Genomic DNA, 20173 nt, shown 5'->3' with positions numbered 1-20173 from the left:
GGCCTATGGCTATAGGCTACATAAGGAACATTTGAAGGACACAAAAGTGTCACCTAGACACAAAAGTGTCTAGGTAGCCAAACCAAGGCAATAACAAATGTCATTATTGAAATGCTCTCATTGTCAAGGCATTGTCACAAACTATCGTTGTAGCTTTAATTGTTTCAGTGTTTGTTGAATATGCAATTCTTTTAAGATGCTAATTATCTTTGAAAGGCAGGAGAACAATATTATCTTGTAAGAATGGCTCGTGAGAAAAATGATGTGCCCCTGTCGCAAATCACTTGGAAAAACCCCTCATAAATATTGGTGATAAATTAGTCATTTTCAACTCAGCCTGTCCCTTTAATCGTGAACCAGCGGCTGACACCCAATCAGGAGCAGCTAGAGTCCGACTCAACTTTTAGGCTGAGAGAGCAAGGGATGCTCATCATGAACTAAAGAGAGAGAAAGAGAGAGCAAGAGAAGGCAGGCACCAGTCCGCGTTCAGTGAGTCAGTTGCATGCAACGGATTCACACAGGCGCGCATTGATTGAGCTTTCAGCTACGTCAAACATTGGTAAGTGATGTTTTATTTAGCTGTATATGTTCAAATAGCGCTCATGAAAAAGTCGTTTTACAGTATTTAAAAACACACGCACTTTAAAGGGTTCCTTTTATTTTTATAGCTGAAGGATGATGTTCGATTTTGTGATAAATAGCTTTTAACTTCATCAAAGTTGCTTTCATTGGATAATTTAATGTAGGACGATCTCATGAATTCGTCATAGTCGGTCTCATCAGCCTACAACTTCATTTAAAGGAAATAATCAATGTTTTCTAGAAAATAATAATACACTTCCCGAATTGCTGGATTTGACATGGACCGGTAGCCTAGGCTGACTGCAATATGGTTGTGTGTGTAAAAAGCTGCATATTTTCATGTTCCCTGGATAGTATGTCATGATTCAATTAGAGGTCCTAAATTATAATTATAAGTTATTTTAATTGACCCGGCTTAAAGTTTTACTGTTTGTTATTTTCAGAGTCTAGTGGCAGTCATATCTTTAGCGGTAGTGTTGTTTGGCACTGTGTGGCTAAAGGTGTGTGTCCCCGTTTCAATGCGACATGTCAGAGGATTGAATCAAGGCTACCCTGTAAACAATCCTTGTTTTTGAGATAAAAATTGATTAAGAGGACCATGTTGTTTGTTGAATGGTCATGGAAGGTCTCGTGATATATTAGCCTACTGTAGGTTGCTGTTGATATTGACATTGTTATTGATAAAGCACTCATAGCCAACAGTGTACACATTTTGTGTCTTATTAGAAATACTTGATGTGTAGGCCTATTGTTTTATTTATTGTTTAGACACTGGCCCTCTATTGCTGTGGAGTGTACATGCACTCTAATGTGGATGTAGGTGCTACCCTAAATGCAAATCTACCCGTTAGTGCAGTGCTGAGGCAAGTCACCTGTATTTTACCATTCCCAGTTTGCTATGCCCATATGTGCAGAGCATGCCCCAGGAGTTTGTGAATGAGTAATTATGTCAAAAAAGAAAATACAGGCAAAGCATTGCCATTTATTTTCCACAGCAACAAGTGTCTTCTATTTAACCTGTGTATTTCTGGTGGTTGTCACCTTTATAAAAAAAGATTGCAGTTTGGAAACTGCAGTAAAAGTGTAGAAACTGCAGTCGACTGTGGTATTTTGGACCCAGTAATTGCAGAATAACTGCAGTGTACTGCAGTTGAACTGCAGTTACACTGCAAATTACTGCAGAATAAAACAGTGTTATTTTGGACACCGTATTTGCAGCACACTGCAGTTATACTGCAGTGTACTGCAGTTATACTGCACTCTGACTGCATATTTTTCGGGGGGGCAAATAGCGTTTTTAATGACTGAAAATGTAACCTTTTTCATTGTATTAATTCTGTGTTAAAGGAGAATGGAAACACTAGGCTTTAGAACACCATTTAACTGTAACTGTAAATCACCACTTTGCCATTGTTGCATCCCAAAAATGGCTGAATCCTAAAATTGTCTGAAAGACCATGAACTCTGCGTGCATTAATGATTATTTTACAGCGGGTTGGTCAAAACAAGCATTGTGATTGGTTGAGACGCTTTCTACGCCAAACTAAAAAACATATTTAGCATAGGTAAGCCTATGACGCAAAAATGGGAATCTTGTTTTCTGTTCCATTTGACGATACTGTGTTAGTTGGCTAGCTAGCAAGCAAGGAATAAGAGTGTTGCCAGCCAGCATGGCAATAAAACATTTAAAACAAACGACTGGGACTTCCGTTGATATAGAATAAAAAGACTTCACGACTGGGCCACGTTTCTGGCAACCTAACCAATAGAATGAACGGACATATTATTTCAGCCGGTCAAAATCATGAATCAGAATAATTTTTATGTTCCATCTGATGTAACTGTGTTAGAAGTATTTGGCTAGCTAGCAGGCAAGGAATAAGAGCGTTGCCAGCCAGCATGGCAACGGAACATTTAGAAGGAACAACTGGGTCACGTCCATAGATATAGAACAAAAAGACTGGGTCGCGTCTCGGGCAAACTAATCCATACAATGAACGGACAGGTAAAACAACATGAAATGCAGCTAGTTTGCTGTCTTACCAGCTTCAGTTTGAAGTGATTGCGTTAGCTGTGTAGGTGGCTAGCTCCTCTGAACAGTGTCCTGACAAGAGCACATTTTCTATGCCAATCACACATCATTAATGTATCCAAAACAGTTTAAACAAACGCAAATGCAGCTACTTTGGTGTTATTCTAGCTGCACTGTTTGACCTGACTGTGTTAGCCGTAGTTGGCTAGCTAGCAAGCAAGGAATAAGAGCACTGCCAGCCAGCATGGCAACGAAACATTTAGAATGAACTACTGCGTTGCATCCATAGATATAGAACAAAAAGACGTCGTGTCTCGGGCAACCTAACCGACAGAATGAACGGCCAGCCGGCTTGGCTAGCAACCAAAGACGTGTCAGGACTAGGCCTATATTTTTTTGGAGGGATTAAATAGTTGCCTATGAATACATTTATCGAAATAACATGTTTTATTTCATTGGTAACCAGTTGTAGAAAAGCAATTATACACTCAAAGTTGTGTGAAATGGCTGTGCTGATCTACAGTACTCGGCTTATGACCATAGCTAAAAAAGCGGCCCTCTTGTGTGCAATTGCTTTAAAATGTGCTGGTGTCAAATATGAAAACATTATTAATATTTTGAAAGCTGAGAAACAGTCCTTTTGAAGGATATGACATACAATTGCACCACATCAATCAAATGGTAATCAACTTCTACTGACTTCCTGGTGCACAGGTGACATGTCAATAGTGTCATCCTGCACAGTCCACCAGTGTCCTACAGATGGAGAGAAAGAGTATTTTTTTAAACGTAGGCTGAATATACAGTATATAGGCCTAATAGTACATGACAATAATACACCATCGACAGTTACCAGGTAGACCAGGATGATTTAGGATAGTTACCAAACGGACTACCAGCCTGAGCTTTCAGAAATCATAGCTATAGCTAGTCAAAAGGATTAGGCTTCTGGCTTAGGCTACATTCATTCTTGCAATCAACACCCAGCAGGCTTACTAGTTTTTAGGAATCATAGATAAACAGATACCTAATGAGATATCTAGCTATGTAGCTCGTTACCTAGATAGCTAACTAATAATGATATGGGTATCATACATTTTACTGGTGAAATAGCAATCCTGCAGGAGCCCTCTCTTGTGGCGGGCTAGCTAGCTAGCTACTGTAGAATCAGACAACAGCCAGTTAATTTGAGCTCTTAGCTCATACCAATGACAAATGCTCTTCAAATTAACAATATGATTTTTTTTTAAACGTATAGTTGTCAAAGGTGACATTAACATAAAAAAGGCAAGACAAGATCTAGATCTAGCTAGCTACTGTACCTTGCCTTTTTTTGGCTGACAGGCTCATTTTATCAATTGGGAAAAATAAAAATGAACTGTATACAGTTTCTTACCTTAATATTGTTGTCCTGATCTCAATTGCAAAGCTGACAAAGTTGTGAGAACCCTTTCAGAGCCAGTGGAGGCAAGGCGCCTCCCAGTGGCAACATTCGCTATCAGTCCCAAGACAAAACTAACAATTTGCTCAACCCTGTCAATGACGCATTGGCGTCAGCCCTTTCTATGGCAATTCAAGTTGGCACTACCTATACCTCTAAAAAAAAGTTGTTCAATATCAAAATCCCAAAAATGTAGAGGTTTCTATGTTATGTACACATGTTTAGTATTAGTGGATGGAATACATATCTTTGCTTAACTTTACTTCCTAAAGTGCTTCCATTCCCCTTTAAAGACCAATTAGCCTGTTCAAATTATTCAAATATTTTTGTGGTGTGTGCCCTATTAATGAGTAAGGAAAAGTATTTGTTGTAAATCACAACTGATTATTTCCACACCTTCTTGGGCACATAATAGTGCATACTGTACCAAGAGAGGCAATGGGTGTAAAACAATTTCTCTGAATGTCAAAAGCCTGAAATACTGTTGGTTGATGATGATAATATTATCTTAGAAATGTATGTTGTATGGATGTTGTAAATATCCCCAAAATTCTAAGTGTCTTCAGTACTCCCAGTACTCCCAGTTTCCCACTACCCAACCAGGTCACTGTGACCTTTGGAACAAACTGCTTTCCACTGATTAGCCTACTCCAGTAGAAGAGGATTGATTATCCTCTGTCTTACAACTTGATTAAGAATGATGTGACCCTTCACTATAGGGAATTATGATTCATTTCTATGTCAACTATATGGGGTATTCCGATTGATTCTCATTTGGAAAATTCAAACAGCTTCTTTAATTGTGCCCTCATGTGGTCACAATGGAACATGCACACAGGAATGGATGTTCTTAAATGGGTATATTGATTCACATAGTGACGTTTTACACTCTCATGTGTCTCTCAAACATCTTTTCTATACTACATTCATCTAACATGTCTAAAAGTGTTATTGAGAGTGAGTGTGACTAGTACGTACCATCCGCTGTATTCTCAGAAGACCTATTCTTTATTCATAACATATCATCCATCAGGAGTTTTATTTTACCATGACGTAATCGTAGTGCACTCACATTTGACAAACAGATCATTATCAAATTGAATGATATGGGGTCTGTATGTAAATGTACCTAGAGTTTGTAAATAGTTTTGAATGTAAATGTGCTTGTGTGCTCTGTCACCTTATTTGACAATGGGCCATTGTCCCGTGTGTTTGTCAAGCTAGCGAGGGGTTGGATTGCATTGACTAGCACAGGTGTGTCATCAGTTACCTATACAGGTGTTTTTATACATCAAACTCCTGACGTTTTGGATCACACCACAAATATTGGTCTTCTGAGAGTACAATGCACTATATCTAAGCCATTGAATAGTATAGGCAGAGTACAATGAATTGCAGAATTGATATCCTCAAATTAACAATTCATTTTGGCAAGCAATCTGTTCTCCTGTCTGGAGCATAGTATTACATTGTCTTTTGAAGACAACTTATGCCCCTTTTCAAAAAATGTCTTGCACTGTTTGACAGCCATGGCAATTATAGATTATAGAGGGAGCCTCATTTGCAGTCAGCAGGTCTATAACAAGGCCTAATGTTGTCATTCAATCTCTCTCTGTTTTTTAACGCTACTATACCTGGAATAACAAGGAAAAATAGCCTAAATAACCATTTACATTCACATACTGCTATTAACCCATACAAATGCATTGAATAACAGATAGTCCCCCCCTCCCCAATCTAAATTAAGTTTGTTCTGAAGTGTGTGTCCTATATCAGAGAGATATAAGAAAGATCAGGAAACATTAGTATTTCTTTGTATATATGTATTTAGCCCCTTATTTTTTGGCATCTAAACAGTCTCCATATATACTTCCATACATTTTTTCAACTGGTACCGGGGGGACCTTCAAACGAGTCTTGTGAGGCAAAACAACCGACATGTACTTGTTCGTGAGAGTCTCATCATTCCAAAGACGGGTCATAGTAGTTTGTAAGCCAAACCGCTCTGGACGCTACAGACAATTCTGTGAGAAGACCGATTTTCAGGACCTCTCATGGTCTGACAAACACCGCTATAGATTTTTCACCTTTCCCTGCAGAAGCGGAAGTGTTGCAGTAAATCAAATCAAATCAAATTTTATTTGTCACATACACATAGTTAGCAGATGTTAATGCAAGTGTAGCGAAATGCTTGTGCTTCTAGTTCCGACAATGCAGTAATAACCAACAAGTAATCTAGCTAACAATTCCAGAACTACTACCTTATAGACACAAGGGTAAGGGGATAAAGAATATGTACATAAAGATATATGAATGAGTGATGGTACAGAACGGCATAGGCAAGATACAGTAGATGGTATTGAGTGCAGTATATACATATGAGAGATGAGTATGTCAAATCAAATCAAATCAAATTTATTTATATAGCCCTTCGTACATCAGCTGATATCTCAAAGTGCTGTACAGAAACCCAGCCTAAAACCCCAAACAGCAAGCAATGCAGGTGTAGAAGCACGGTGGCTAGGAAAAACTCCCTAGAAAGGCCAAAACCTAGGAAGAAACCTAGAGAGGAACCAGGCTATGTGGGGTGGCCAGTCCTCTTCTGGCTGTGCCGGGTGGAGATTATAACAGAACATGGCCAAGATGTTCAAATGTTCATAAATGACCAGCATGGTAGAATAATAATAAGGCAGAACAGTTGAAACTGGAGCAGCAGCACAGTCAGGTGGAAGTTGAAACTGGAGCAGCAGCATGGCCAGGTGGACTGGGGACAGCATGGAGTCATCATGTCAGGTAGTCCTGGGGCATGGTCCTAGGGCTCAGGTCAGTTGAAACTGGAACAGCAGCATGGCCAGGTGGACTGGGGACAGCAAGGAGTCATCATGTCAGGTAGTCCTGGAGCTCAGGTCCTAGGGCTCGGGTCCTCCGAGAGAGAGAAAGAAAGAGAGAAGGAGAGAATTAGAGAACGCACACTTAGATTCACACAGGACACCGAATAGGACAGGAGAAGTACTCCAGATATAACAAACTGACCCCAGCCCCCGACACATAAACTACTGCAGCATAAATACTGGAGGCTGAGACAGGAGGGGTCAGGAGACACTGTGGCCCCATCCGAGGTCACCCCCGGACAGGGCCAAACAGGAAGGATATAACCCCACCCACTTTGCCAAAGCACAGCCCCCACACCACTAGAGGGATATCTTCAACCACCAACTTACCATCCTGAGACAAGGCTGAGTATAGCCCACAAAGATCTCCGCCACGGCACAACCCAAGGGGGGCGCCAACCCAGACAGGATGACCACAACAGTGAATCAACCCACTCAGGTGACGCACCCCCTCCAGGGACGGCATGAGAGAGCCCCAGTAAGCCAGTGACCCAGCCCCTGTAATAGGGTTAGAGGCAGAGAATCCCAGTGGAAAGAGGGGAACCGGCCAGGCAGAGACAGCAAGGGCGGTTCGTTGCTCCAGAGCCTTTCCGTTCACCTTCCCACTCCTGGGCCAGACTACACTCAATCATATGACCCACTGAAGAGATGAGTCTTCAGTAAAGACTTAAAGGTTGAGACCGAGTTTGCGTCTCTGACATGGGTAGGCAGACCGTTCCATAAAAATGGAGCTCTATAGGAGAAAGCCCTGCCTCCAGCTGTTTGCTTAGAAATTCTAGGGACAATTAGGAGGCCTGCGTCTTGTGACCGTAGCGTACGTGTAGGTATGTACGGCAGGACCAAATCAGAGAGATAGGTAGGAGCAAGCCCATGTAATGCTTTGTAGGTTAGCAGTAAAACCTTGAAATCAGCCCTTGCTTTGACAGGAAGCCAGTGTAGAGAGGCTAGCACTGGAGTAATATGATCAAATTTTTTGGTTCTAGTCAGGATTCTAGCAGCCGTATTTAGCACTAACTGAAGTTTATTTAGTGCTTTATCCGGGTAGCCGGAAAATAGAGCATTGCAGTAGTCTAACCTAGAAGTGACAAAAGCATGGATTAATTTTTCTGCATCATTTTTGGACAGAAAGTTTCTGATTTTTGCAATGTTACGTAGATGGAAAAAAGATGTCCTTGAAATGGTCTTGATATGTTCTTCAAAAGAGAGATCAGGGTCCAGAGTAACGCCGAGGTCCTTCACAGTTTTATTTGAGACGACTGTACAACCATTAAGATTAATTGTCAGATTCAACAGAATATCTCTTTGTTTCTTGGGACCTAGAACAAGCATCTCTGTTTTGTCCGAGTTTAATAGTAGAAAGTTTGCAGCCATCCACTTCCTTATGTCTGAAACACATGCTTCTAGCGAGGGCAATTTTGGGGCTTCACCATGTTTCATTGAAATGTACAGCTGTGTGTCATCCGCATAGCAGTGAAAGTTTACATTATGTTTTCGAATAACATCCCCAAGAGGTAAAATATATAGTGAGAACAATAGTGGTCCTAAAACGGAACCTTGAGGAACACCGAAATTTACAGTTGATTTGTCAGAGGACAAACCATTCACAGAGACAAACTGATATCTTTCCGACAGATAAGATCTAAACCAGGCCAGAACTTGTCCGTGTAGACCAATTTGGGTTTCCAATCTCTCCAAAAGAATGTGGTGATCGATGGTATCAAAAGCGGCACTAAGGTCTAGGAGCACGAGGACAGATGCAGAGCCTCGGTCCGATGCCATTAAAATGTCATTTACCAACTTCACAAGTGCCGTTTCAGTGCTATGATGGGGTCTAAAACCAGACTGAAGCATTTCGTATACATTGTTTGTCTTCAGGAAGGCAGTGAGTTGCTGAGCAACAGCCTTCTCTAAAATTTTTGAGAGGAATGGAAGATTCGATATAGGCCGATATTTTTTTTATATTTTCTGGGTCAAGGTTTTTCAAGAGAGGCTTTGTAAACAAAGTGGCATAGTTAAAGTGGCTACTTTGTAAACAAAGTGGCATAGTTAAAGTGGCTAGTGAAACATGTATTACATAAAGATGCAGTAGATTATATAGAGTACAGTATATACATATACATATGAGATGAATAATGTAGGGTATGTAAACATTATATTAGGTAGCATTGTTTAAAGTGGCTAGTGATATATTTTACATCATTTCCCAGTACATAGGCGTATGTGGTGGATTGAGACGCATCCAATGCAAAAGAAAACTGATATCTCTAGTTTAAATGAGACCTTAGGTTAATGGGCTGAACAAAAACTACTGTACAAACTACTGTACATTTAACATCCCAAAATGTAATAGTCTGCAACGATCAGTAAAGGCAAGGGAATTGAAGTATTATTCTGATGATGTCCTAGCAGCTATGAAAACAGACCCATCGATTTGTTGTTGTTGATTGAGAAAGTTGCAACCTCTAGTACAAGTGTTATTTGTTATTTATCACAGGCTTTATCTTGTATCATTGGAGGATTGGCTGTAAATGCGAGTTTGGGGTGTGAAAAAGAGAGAGCTCTCTCCCCCCACCCAGAGGCTAACACACACCCTGGTGTGACACCCACACACATTCTCTTCTTTCCATTAGAAATACTAGCTTTATTGGTTTGTTTAATTCTCAAGCTTTGTCAAGCTTAATTGAATTGATTTGAAAAGAGGGCATTGATGTGCAGTAGGAAAGCTAGTTTAAAACAGAATTGCTAATAGCACCAGTCGCTCTATTAACAAGCGTGGAAAAGAATGAGAATATGTTGGTAGATATGAAAGGCAACTTTTAACGTTTTCCTTTGTGCTGTATATGGTTTTACCCTTGTATCATTCAGCTGTATTTTGTAAGCTGACGCATTACTAGTAGGCCTATTTGTTTTCAGTATCTAATGATGTCATGCTCAAAGGTTGCTCTCCTATTGACCATTTGATGATATTAGGATCTCCATACCATTAACATCAAGCAGTTTATTGACCAAGCCTGTGGCGTAACTCAAGATCACCAGTGCTTCTTCCACATCTTGAACATGATGACACATATTGACCTCTGAGGGTCATCCAGTGCTTGACCCTGCTCTCCTCCCACTGCACTGCTCTCTGCCAAGAGGATTTGTCTGAAAGCTGCTCCCTCTGACGTGTGGGTGTTTAATGTGTGGGAACATGGAACAGGGAGTATTTCACATTTTAGACGTGAAATATGAAATGAGGACAGTAGGAGAGGACAGGAAGAGTCAGTTGAAAATGGACAGTGTATTTGGCCATATAATTATAATTATGTTATACTGAACAAACATAGAAACGCAACATGTAAAGTGGTTGGTGCTATGTTTCATGGGCTGAAATTAAATATCCCAGAAACTTTCCATATGCATAAAAAGCTCATTTCTCTATAGGATTGTGCACAAATGTGTTTACATCCCTGTTAGTGAGCATTTCTCCTTTGCCAAGATAATCCACCCACCGGACAGGTGTGGCATATCAAGAAGCTGACTTAACAGCATGATCAGTACACTGGTGCACCTTGTGCTGGGGACAATAAAAGACAACTGAAAAATGTGCAGTTCTGAAACACAACACAATGCCACAAATGTCTCAAGTTTTGAGGGAGCGTGCAATTGGCATGCTGACTGCAGGAATGTCCACCAGAGCTGTTTCCAGAGAATTGCATATTCATTTGTCTACCGTATGCCGCCTCCAACGTCATTTTAGAGAATTTGGCAGTATGTCCAACCAGCCTAACCACTCCAGCCCAGGACCTCCACATCTGGCTTATTCACCTGAGGGATCGTCTGAGACCAGTCACCCGGACAGCTGATGAAACTGTGGGTTTGCACAACCGAAGAATTTATGTACAAACTGGGAAGATAATCAACGTGCCTGTCATCCTCACCAGGGTCTTGGCCTGTCTGCAGTTCGGCATCAACCGACGTCAGTGGGCAAATGCTCACCTTCGCTGGAGAAGTGTGCTGTTCACGGATGAATCAGTGTCATGATTCCTATATGGTTAATTATCTGAGGTGCAAGAAGACCATAGAACAAGGCAGATCCTGGTCAGATCCTGAACTGCATTATGGCTAAAAAGGGAGAGAAATACAATCAATTCTGCCCTATAGCCGCTGTCATATGTGGGATGTAGGCTAATGACTAATTGTCTTCTCTCTCTCTCTCTCTCTCTCTCTCTCTCTCTCTCTCTCTCTCTCTCTCTCTCTCTCTCGCTCTCGCTCTCGCACATAAAGAGTAGCTCCATCAGACGCCGGCACATTTGCATTGTAATAGTGAGGCAGCCACATTCCAGTGCTTGGACACAATGGTGGAGAGAAAGCTCTGACCTGAACACTCCTGCTAGGTCTTTGCACAAGCAGACCATAAAGCTGCCGTTCTCACGCTTTCTCCTCCTCCAAGGAGGAATCCCAATCAACCACCCACAATACAAACACGCTATGAGACACTGGCTTACACAGGCAGCCCCATTGACGAAGACGCCATAAATGAAAGACCCACACAGTTTAATGGGTTGTCATCTTCTTTAGTATCCAACACCTAAAGAAATGAACCAGGCATGGATCATTGAGGATCCAAAACAGCTTTGGGGGTTCCAAACAGCACAAACACACACACACGTATTAATCTGGAAAACTGTTCGCTGACATCTTTCAAGTTTGCGGAATTTATTTATACTCAAAATGCAATCACGTCAGAAGAGCTTCTGTAGGTATGGAACTGACATGCGTCCAGCCATTTGAAGACAATTCTGGAAACAGGGCAATACAGGACAGATAGATACTGAATCGGATGTGGCACAACGTAACGTACATTGCCTCCAAATCACATTATGCCCCTCTTCCGGTTACGTAATTAAGAGGTCCCATCTGGTATGAGCGCGCCAGCGACGCTCCCTGACAGTAATTGTGTTGGTGCACATGTCAGTCCCATTCAGGGGACTCAACATCTATTATCTCTTCCTGTTAAGATTAGGGCACAAATGTTGCTGGGGAGATTATAGCTGGAGTGGAGGGGGGGACTGGGACCCTTGTAATTGAAGGGAGGAGAGGAGAGGAGAGGAGAGGAGAGGAGAGGAGAGGAGAGGAGAGGAGAGGAGAGGAGAGGAGAGGAGAGGAGAGGAGAGGAGAGGAGAGGAGAGGAGAGGAGAGGAGAGGAGAGGAGAGGAGAGGAGAGGAGAGGAGAGGGATTACCATTCATGTTGTGTGACAGTCTTTTCTACTCAAAGAATTGGCACTATAATGGTTGTACAAGCTCAAATAAGACTGGTCAATGCAAATGTAGTATGCATGTTTTCAAGTCATTGTTTTGTAAGATCGTACAGATCGAATAAGATATGTCAAATTATCATTCATCAGTTGATTTCACACATTGTTTTGTTTTCAATGGTACAAAACAAAGAAAGAACAGCTGTTACTTGAAATTAGATCTTTATCACCTAGAGCATACAAGTCAAAGAGTGTTGCAAACAGAGCCAAGCAAGGTGATAGATACTATGGCATCTTGAAGTCCCCCCTAAACAGACAGATCAATAGGTATCGACGGCCCATTGGTCCCTGGAGAATGACAGTCAACTGTTTGGCTGCCTATCGCTCTGGGTGGTGGCAACCTGATAGCAGGCCCCCTCCTAACATTCACCACTTAAACGTAGTATTTTACCTTCCAGACTTGCCCTTTTTGGGGAGAGAATTGAAAACTGTAGTATAGATACAGAAAAAACATGCACTGGGGTACTTGTAGTGTTCTTATAAATGCAAAATGCTGAGTTTATTATTTTATATCAGCCTCTGCTGCTTTATTATACCAAACACATACATTTTTGTAATACAGTACATGGAACCATACTAAAACTGTTCCAAAGTTAAAGTCAACAGGTGATAGTTCCACCTCCATGCCTTATTCATTAGAAGTCTGAAGACAGTGTAGTGTGTATGTGTCTGTGACACAGGCAGGCATTAGGTGCCTTTATGAGGCTGCTCTGCCCTGTTGTTGTAGCAGGTCTTGTACCTGTCGACCGCCTTCTCTCTCTCCCTCCTCACACGGAAGCAGCCCAGGGCTGACATTCTCCTTTCTTCACCTCTAATTGCTCCTATGGGACTCATCAGGCCCGCTGAGGCTAAGGCTGAGGCTGTCTGCAGGGAGGCCCCCACTACTCTTCAACACCCTAAAGATGTCCTTTTGCTTCCCAGCTGAAACAGTTTGGAAGAGTTTGTGCATATATTATGATGACATTTTGTGAAGTTTTTGTTTGTTTTGGACTTCGGTAAGGGTTTTTTCGGTTGTTCGGGCACACAAACATGTTTCTTAAGGTAAGCCGAAGTTGGTAACCCGCAGTCTACCCCGCTTCGTCAGTGATTGGTCAACAGTAGGGATTCTTCAGTAAAGTCTTTGTTGTCATTCAACGAGAGACGACTCGTTTTCATGCACATTTAGTCATTTAGAAATACTGCACCAAACACCCTCGACAAAAACGTCAAAATGAATGACCGATTTATTGAGTTATCATAGATTAATTATTTTGAGGATGTGACTATTTTGAGGATGTGGATACTAACTACGGTGTCACAAAATGGACAAACAGTACTATTGCTGATTCTTTTCCCAGTTTTTTTTAGCGAAGGTCTATTAAGGCAGTATGAGAGCACTAATTCGGTTCGGCTAGCCGCTAGCCGAACTGTAGCATGCTGACGCCTTAAAGTACAGCCCTCCCTCTGCCATGAAATGCAAGGCTTTAAGGCAGCAGAGTGAGAGAATGAGTGTCGTGTCACCTGAAGGTCATGCTAGATGGTCTAGTAAATTGGTTTGTGTTGTAATGTCATGAGATGGCTTGTTGTCCAAAATGGAAGATAGATTTTTTATTTTTTGCATTATGGATTTAACAAAAATCTTCATGGTAATGTACAGTATATAGGCTGCATTTGGATCGATATTGTATGTATCAAATTCAAATTCAGAGGACAGAATGATTATCCAGCTTAATGTTGAATTATTTAGCAGCCATTGGATGGTTTCAGCGTGTTATTTTAATGTACAGAGGTAGGCTCCAGTGAATCTTAACCATTGCCTTGTTCGTTCATCTCTAGGGCTGTGGTGGTCACGAAGTTTCGTCAGCAGGTGATTGTCAAGCAAATAACTGTCGGTCTCACGGTAATTTACCATTAATTAACACAAACACAATTAGCATCTCCTGGCTTCCACACATAGCCTACAAGCCACTGATGCAGACCTTTGGAACATCTACATTTTAAAAAGTCTAATAAGTCCATGTAATATAGCCTTCACCTTCACAATAAATCCATTATTTATTTTAAACAAGCATGATAAGAAGAAAATGTAGTGTATTTCAGAACAGAACAGCATACTCCTGAGTTGTCTTTATGTTAGATCCTGGGGTGGCTATGCCAAATGGCTGTGCGCTACACTAGTTCATTTAGCATACAAGATTTGCTTGGAATTCCGTGGCATTATTCTATAGTATGAAGAATACAATTGAACAAAGCTCAATAAACTATAAATAAGTGTGCTCTTCAGTGTTGAGCGGTTAACAAAGAAATAGGTACTAACTTTAGTTGTTCTACAAACGTTGGGCTATATGTTTTGATTTTTATAAATTTTAAGCCTGCATGATGCGACTCTAATGATGATTTGAAAAAAGGCGCTTGAAAGGCATGAGCTCTGCTTTGGTTTTTTTGCGCAGGCTGTACACACATCATTAATCTCTCATTCACAATTTGACAAGCACTTGATAATGCCTTCATCTCCTTTGTGGCTGTAATGAACCCTAAAAAAAATCCATGCACTGCACTCCGAAACACTCAGGTTTTTCTCACAGTCTACAAGTGAAGACAGACACATCGGGGACGCAACTGCGCACGTCCTTATCCAATTCCGTGTGCATATTGAAGATATTGGAAGAACTGTCCACATTTACTTTTCGTCAGCCAACAAGATGAGTAGGCCTAAGGAACAACAAAAGCACTAGCCTATGTCAATCTACTGTCACCTGTAGTATTTTATTTTGCATTTTTAAAATTTAACCTTTATTTAACGAGGCAAGTCAGTTAAGAACAAATTCTTATTTATTTACAATGACAGCCAACCAGCCAACCTGACAGCCTATAGTACAAAGGTCAACCTATTCTATTCTGTGGGAGAAATACATATTTCAAATATAGTCTGGGAGAGTTGTGGGATGCACTAGATCCCAAATTAATACAACCTCAAGCATAAAAAAAAAATATATGTTTTACACAATGTGGCTGACACAACAGATCAGAATTTAAAATGTTGATAAACTATTAGGATTTTTATTCACATTCTAAGCGCAGCAATGCGCACATGGCATAAGCGGGAATGTTCCGTTAGTGGGAAAACACCATTATCAAAAGTGACCGCAAATGTGATTATGCATTTAATGCTTTTTTATGGGGCATTTTTATGGTGAAAATGATCTTCTCCAAACTTGAAACTCACACGCTGCGTATGTATGCCAGTTAGGCTCTAAACCCCAGGTAAAGCAGATTCATGTGCTTAATTTTAAGATGTTATTTGGCCACTTTAGTTGTGATACAAAACATATAGGCCTATGGGCTAGGCTACATGAGGTGTGCGACTATGATTAGAAAAAGTCGGGGAAAAAGTCTGTTTCTTATGCTGGGCATCATTTACAAGTGATAATATATAATATATATTAATAATAATATATGAGTGATAGGCTAATATTGTCACCCATCAGACTATTCTTAATTGAATCTTGTCTTTACATATACTAAATCCAATATTTGTGAAATTTGTTTTGATTTAGAATGGACCATTATCATGCACCTGTCTCAAAACAGGGGTAGCGGGAAAAATACACCTATGCACTTAAATAGCCAATGGGGGATGCTTTTCCCATGATTCATTGTCATTCCAGCAAGGTTGGCTATACTCCTGTTGTAAAGATAAGCAATGTGCTTAATATTAGGAAAGTTGTGAAATAAATATAGTACGCCTAGCCTACAGAAAGCTGATGGGATCCTCCTCTTTTTAGTAGAGGCCATCACTCTGTTTTGTCACGCAATTGCATAGCCTATAGAAATGTTGTGCAACATGAGCTCATGGGCTCTCATGAAGTGTTTGACTCGATTTTTGATTACGTTTGCATTGATGTCAGAGTAATTAGAGGGACAATAGAGTGCTGAGTACCCGGCAGTTAGTAAGTTTGGTAGGCTACTAATGATCATGAGCAGCATCAGAGTTTGGAGAAGCCTAGTTACTGTAACTAAACGGTCACGTGGAATTTGACTGCCTTCATGACTCGTGACCGCCGGTGTGGCGGTAATACGGTCACCGCAACAGCCCTATTCATCTCACACATGTTGGTATTCAGTCTGCACTACATGAATCCCAGTCTCTCAGCAGGACCTGTGAATAAATTAGCAAACATTTTGTAGTGGGAATGGATTGGAAGCTGTCTGTGTTCTCTGACATAGTATGTAACAAAACCACTCTAGATCCAGGTGACTTCCCCCAGCAAGACTCTGTCAGGGGATTTAACAGGTCACAGAGCTGAGGGAAATGGCTCCCGGCTAGGCTGGGGCCTTGACTAATGTGTTTCACTAGGCTAGCCCCCATTCTGCTCTGCTGCCTTCTAGGGAAGCCTCACTTCCACACTGATATACACAGGGATTAGTCCCCTCAACTGAAAATATAGAAGAGGCAAAGAGCCCCCAGCCCCCTGTGTTCCTTTTAACCTGACTGATTCTGACAGCAAATCAATATACTTTGGTATCTGTTACCTTATTCAATTAGTCCATTTCATAAAGCAGGCATAATGGCCCTAATGGAGGACATGTTGAGAGGTCAGATGGCAGCAGTAGAAAAACAACGGCGTGATTGCAGGAGTCAATTCGCCCATCGTAATTATGTCTTTTAACTGATTCATGGCCCCTGTATCCGTCCCTCTCACCATCAGTGAAGCAGTATTGACCCTTAGCTTTCTATGCTGATGAGTAGATACACATGCACTTAATGTCAGCACAGATGCTGTAAATCGCAAATTGTAGAGGGGGGAGAGAAATGCAGAAAATACATGTGCACTACCCCTCCCCTTTCCACTGCAATCACATTGGCAATTTCCTTGATAAGTAGTAAAGGGGCCGAGGCATGGCTTGTTGTGTGAAGCAGGGAAGCTGGTGATTGCTGGAAATGACGTGGTGGCCGGATGCTTCTGTCTGTGTGTGGTTTATACATCATCTGGTCAGGACATGCATGGCATGTGATTTGGCTGTATAACACCAATATTGTAAGAGACTGAGAGTATTCTAGATGGGGAAAGGGGTATTGCCGTAAGTGAGCAAATTGCTCTGTAAGTTTTGTGCTCTCTAAAATAGAGCAGTTCATGTGGATTTGAACTATTGATCGATTGATTGGTGTTTTAAGTGCAAATCCTTTTTAGCCTTTTTTTAGTTAAAGGCTAATTGAACACCAACATTTTTCTTCTTCTTCCTTTTATCTAAATGAAGATAAATTAAGGTTGATAGCATGTCATTATTCAATTGTCTGTCTGTTTTTGTGTATTGTTTGTTTTATCTGTATTCAGATCATGATACACATTACTTTTCAAAAATTATGGAAATGTGTCCCTCTAATCGTTCCTCCTCTTCCCCCTGACAGGTTCCAACACAGCCATCAAGGAATAGGACAATGAGGGTGAAGCCCAGCTCCCTTATAGGATGTAAATATCAGGGCAAATAGAGGCTTGGCTTTTTGTGCAAACACCACAGTTCCACTATGAGGACTTGCTTGCTGGTCATGCTATGGGCGTCCCTGTCCCTCTACGTGGATAACATGTCTATTACCAGAAGGTTTGTGGTGGAGATGGGAGAGATGGAAGAAGAGAAGGAGGAGGACAGAGATGGAGGAAAGGGAGAGAAGCTACTGAAGCGTTTCAAACGAGGATGGATGTGGAACCAGTTCTTTCTACAGGAGGAGTACACTGGGAGTGACAAGCAGTACATTGGCAAGGTATATCCTTTTTGTTTTATTGCAGCCGTGCACTTCTGAAAGAGCAGTGTGGGGAAAACCCCACTCTGCTATTGTTGAATTCTGGCCTTGACACAATGACAATATAAATATTGAGAAGTCTCCCAGAGCATCAAATGTCAATGTCACTGGCTAGTGGGACCACATCATATCCCCCCACCAGGATTGGGTTTTTCTGATGTAACACAACAGCATACATTGCATGTTTTAGAGGCTGGAGAGAGAAGAGCTACTGAAGCTACTGAGGCCCTGTACCCTGTAGTACCCTGTAACTCTCCAGGCTCTCACAGCGAGACCCGGCTTCACAGAGAAGCAGGGAGATAATCAAAGATTGAGAGAAAAAGGGCAAAGAGAGAGGGTTGGGAGTGGGGGGGGTAGAGGCAGAGGGAGAGAATGGCATTCTGGAGCCACCACCATCAGTCTTGCATGAGGTTACTCTGTCGAGCCCTGGGGAGTGGAGCAGCGCTGTGCAGTGGATTATTTCCATATGCCTTGTAGAAAATAATTCACCTTGTCAGGTCCCTCTTTTTTTCTCCACCAAGCCTGCCTCTGTGTTGCCATGCATATAATGAGATGTTATCTGTCACATGTGCTTTTCACTGTTCTGTCCTCTCTGGTGGGACTGAACAGCCTTGTTGTGTGTTATAGATGTTTAGGTGGACATTGTTTACCACCGACAGCACTGTTGAAATGCATATAAGTCTGCTGTCGTGAAGATGGGACACACTGAGCATGGTAGAGGATAAAACCCAATTCTATGCCTATTGCTCAGAGTTGCATAATGGCTACTTAGAGGCATGGGAATAAGAGATGAGATGAGGCAGGAACATATGTGCTGAAAGGGGAATTGCAGGTATTATGTGTTACATGTTGGATTTAGATGATTGAGACATCTGTGGGAGGCTACAATCATTCATTGTTGATCATGTCAAAGCTTTATACCATCTTGGCTTTCTTCTTTTTCAAAGACTGTCTCCTTTCTTTCCCTAGATCATTGTGAACTCCCGTTTCATTCACGTGTGTATGTTCTGAGACTGTCTTGTTCTTTGACATTTAACTAGAAAGGGCTTACTGTGTGTTCTCAATGACAGTGATCAGAGGGCATTGAGAGTGCACTCTGATGTTAATTGATTCATTCAGTGGATCTCTGTTTGTAGCAGTGTATCTATATAGACAAAACTACTTGGAGAGGTAGATATACTGTTTGACAGATTCATTGGTATGTTGTACTAAATACCATAACCTTTACAAACCATGTGGTATCATTTTTTACTCCATTTACAAATCAAGGCGTTGTCAGCAAAGCAAGATTGAAGTTGAAGTCAGATGTTTACATACACTTTAGCCAAATACATTTAAACTCAGTTTTTTATTTATTTATTTTTTTACAATTCCTGACATTTAATCCTAGTAAAAATTCCCTGTCTTAGGTCAGGTAGGATCACCACTGTATCACTTTATCACATTCCCAGTGGGTCAGAAGTTTACATACACTCAATTAGTATTTGGTAGCATTGCCTTTAAATTGTTTAACTTGGGTCAAACGTTTCGGGTAGCCTTCCACAAGCTGGGTGAATTTTGGCCCATTCCTCCTGACAGAGCTGGTGTAACTGAGTCAGGTTTGTAGGCCTCCTTGCTGGCACACACTTTTTCAGTTCTGCCCACAAATGTTCTATGGGATTGAGGTCAGGGCTTTGTGATAGCCACGCCAATACCTTGACTTTGTTGTCCTTAAGTCATTTTGCCACAACTTTGGAAGTATGCTTGCGGTCATTGTCCATTTGGAAGACCCATTTGCGACCAAGCTTTAACTTCCTGACTGATGTCTTGAGATGTTGCTTCAAAATATCCACATTATTTTCCTCCCTCATGATGCCATCTATTTTGTGAAGTGCACCAGTCCCTCCTGCAGCAAATCACTCCCACAACATTATGCTGCCACCCCCGTGCTTTCACGGTTGGGATGGTGCACTTCGGCTTACAAGCCTCCCCCGTTTTCCTCCAAACGAAACGATGGTCATTATGGCCAAACAGTTCCATTTTTGTTTCATCAGATCAGAGGACATTTCTCCAAAAAGTATGATCTTCATCCCGTGTGCAATTGCAAACCGTAGTCTGGCTTTTTTATGGTGGTTTTGGAGCAGTCTTCTTCCTTGCTGAGCGGCCTTTCA

General features: G+C 41.4%; 1 protein-coding gene across 2 annotated transcripts in view; it reads left to right on the top strand.

The window, feature by feature from the left end:
* Positions 1–414: 414 nt before the first annotated feature.
* The window catches only part of cdh6 (cadherin 6), a 37773-nt gene continuing 18014 nt past the window's right edge, over positions 415–20173 (top strand). The window contains exons 1-3 of one of the 2 annotated variants that reach the window (XM_042328786.1): positions 415–559; positions 14060–14123; positions 17634–17984. In XM_042328786.1, coding sequence (XP_042184720.1) covers positions 17751–17984 — 234 coding nt within the window. In that variant the 5' untranslated portion in view covers positions 415–559; positions 14060–14123; positions 17634–17750. The remainder of the gene's footprint in view (positions 560–14059; positions 14124–17633; positions 17985–20173) is intronic. The other variant, XM_024435642.2, reaches the window with a different exon arrangement.

The sequence above is a fragment of the Oncorhynchus tshawytscha genome, linkage group LG10 (genome assembly GCF_018296145.1).
Source record: "Oncorhynchus tshawytscha isolate Ot180627B linkage group LG10, Otsh_v2.0, whole genome shotgun sequence".
NCBI lineage: Eukaryota > Metazoa > Chordata > Actinopteri > Salmoniformes > Salmonidae > Oncorhynchus > Oncorhynchus tshawytscha.
This window is presented reverse-complemented; position numbering and strand designations above follow the sequence as displayed.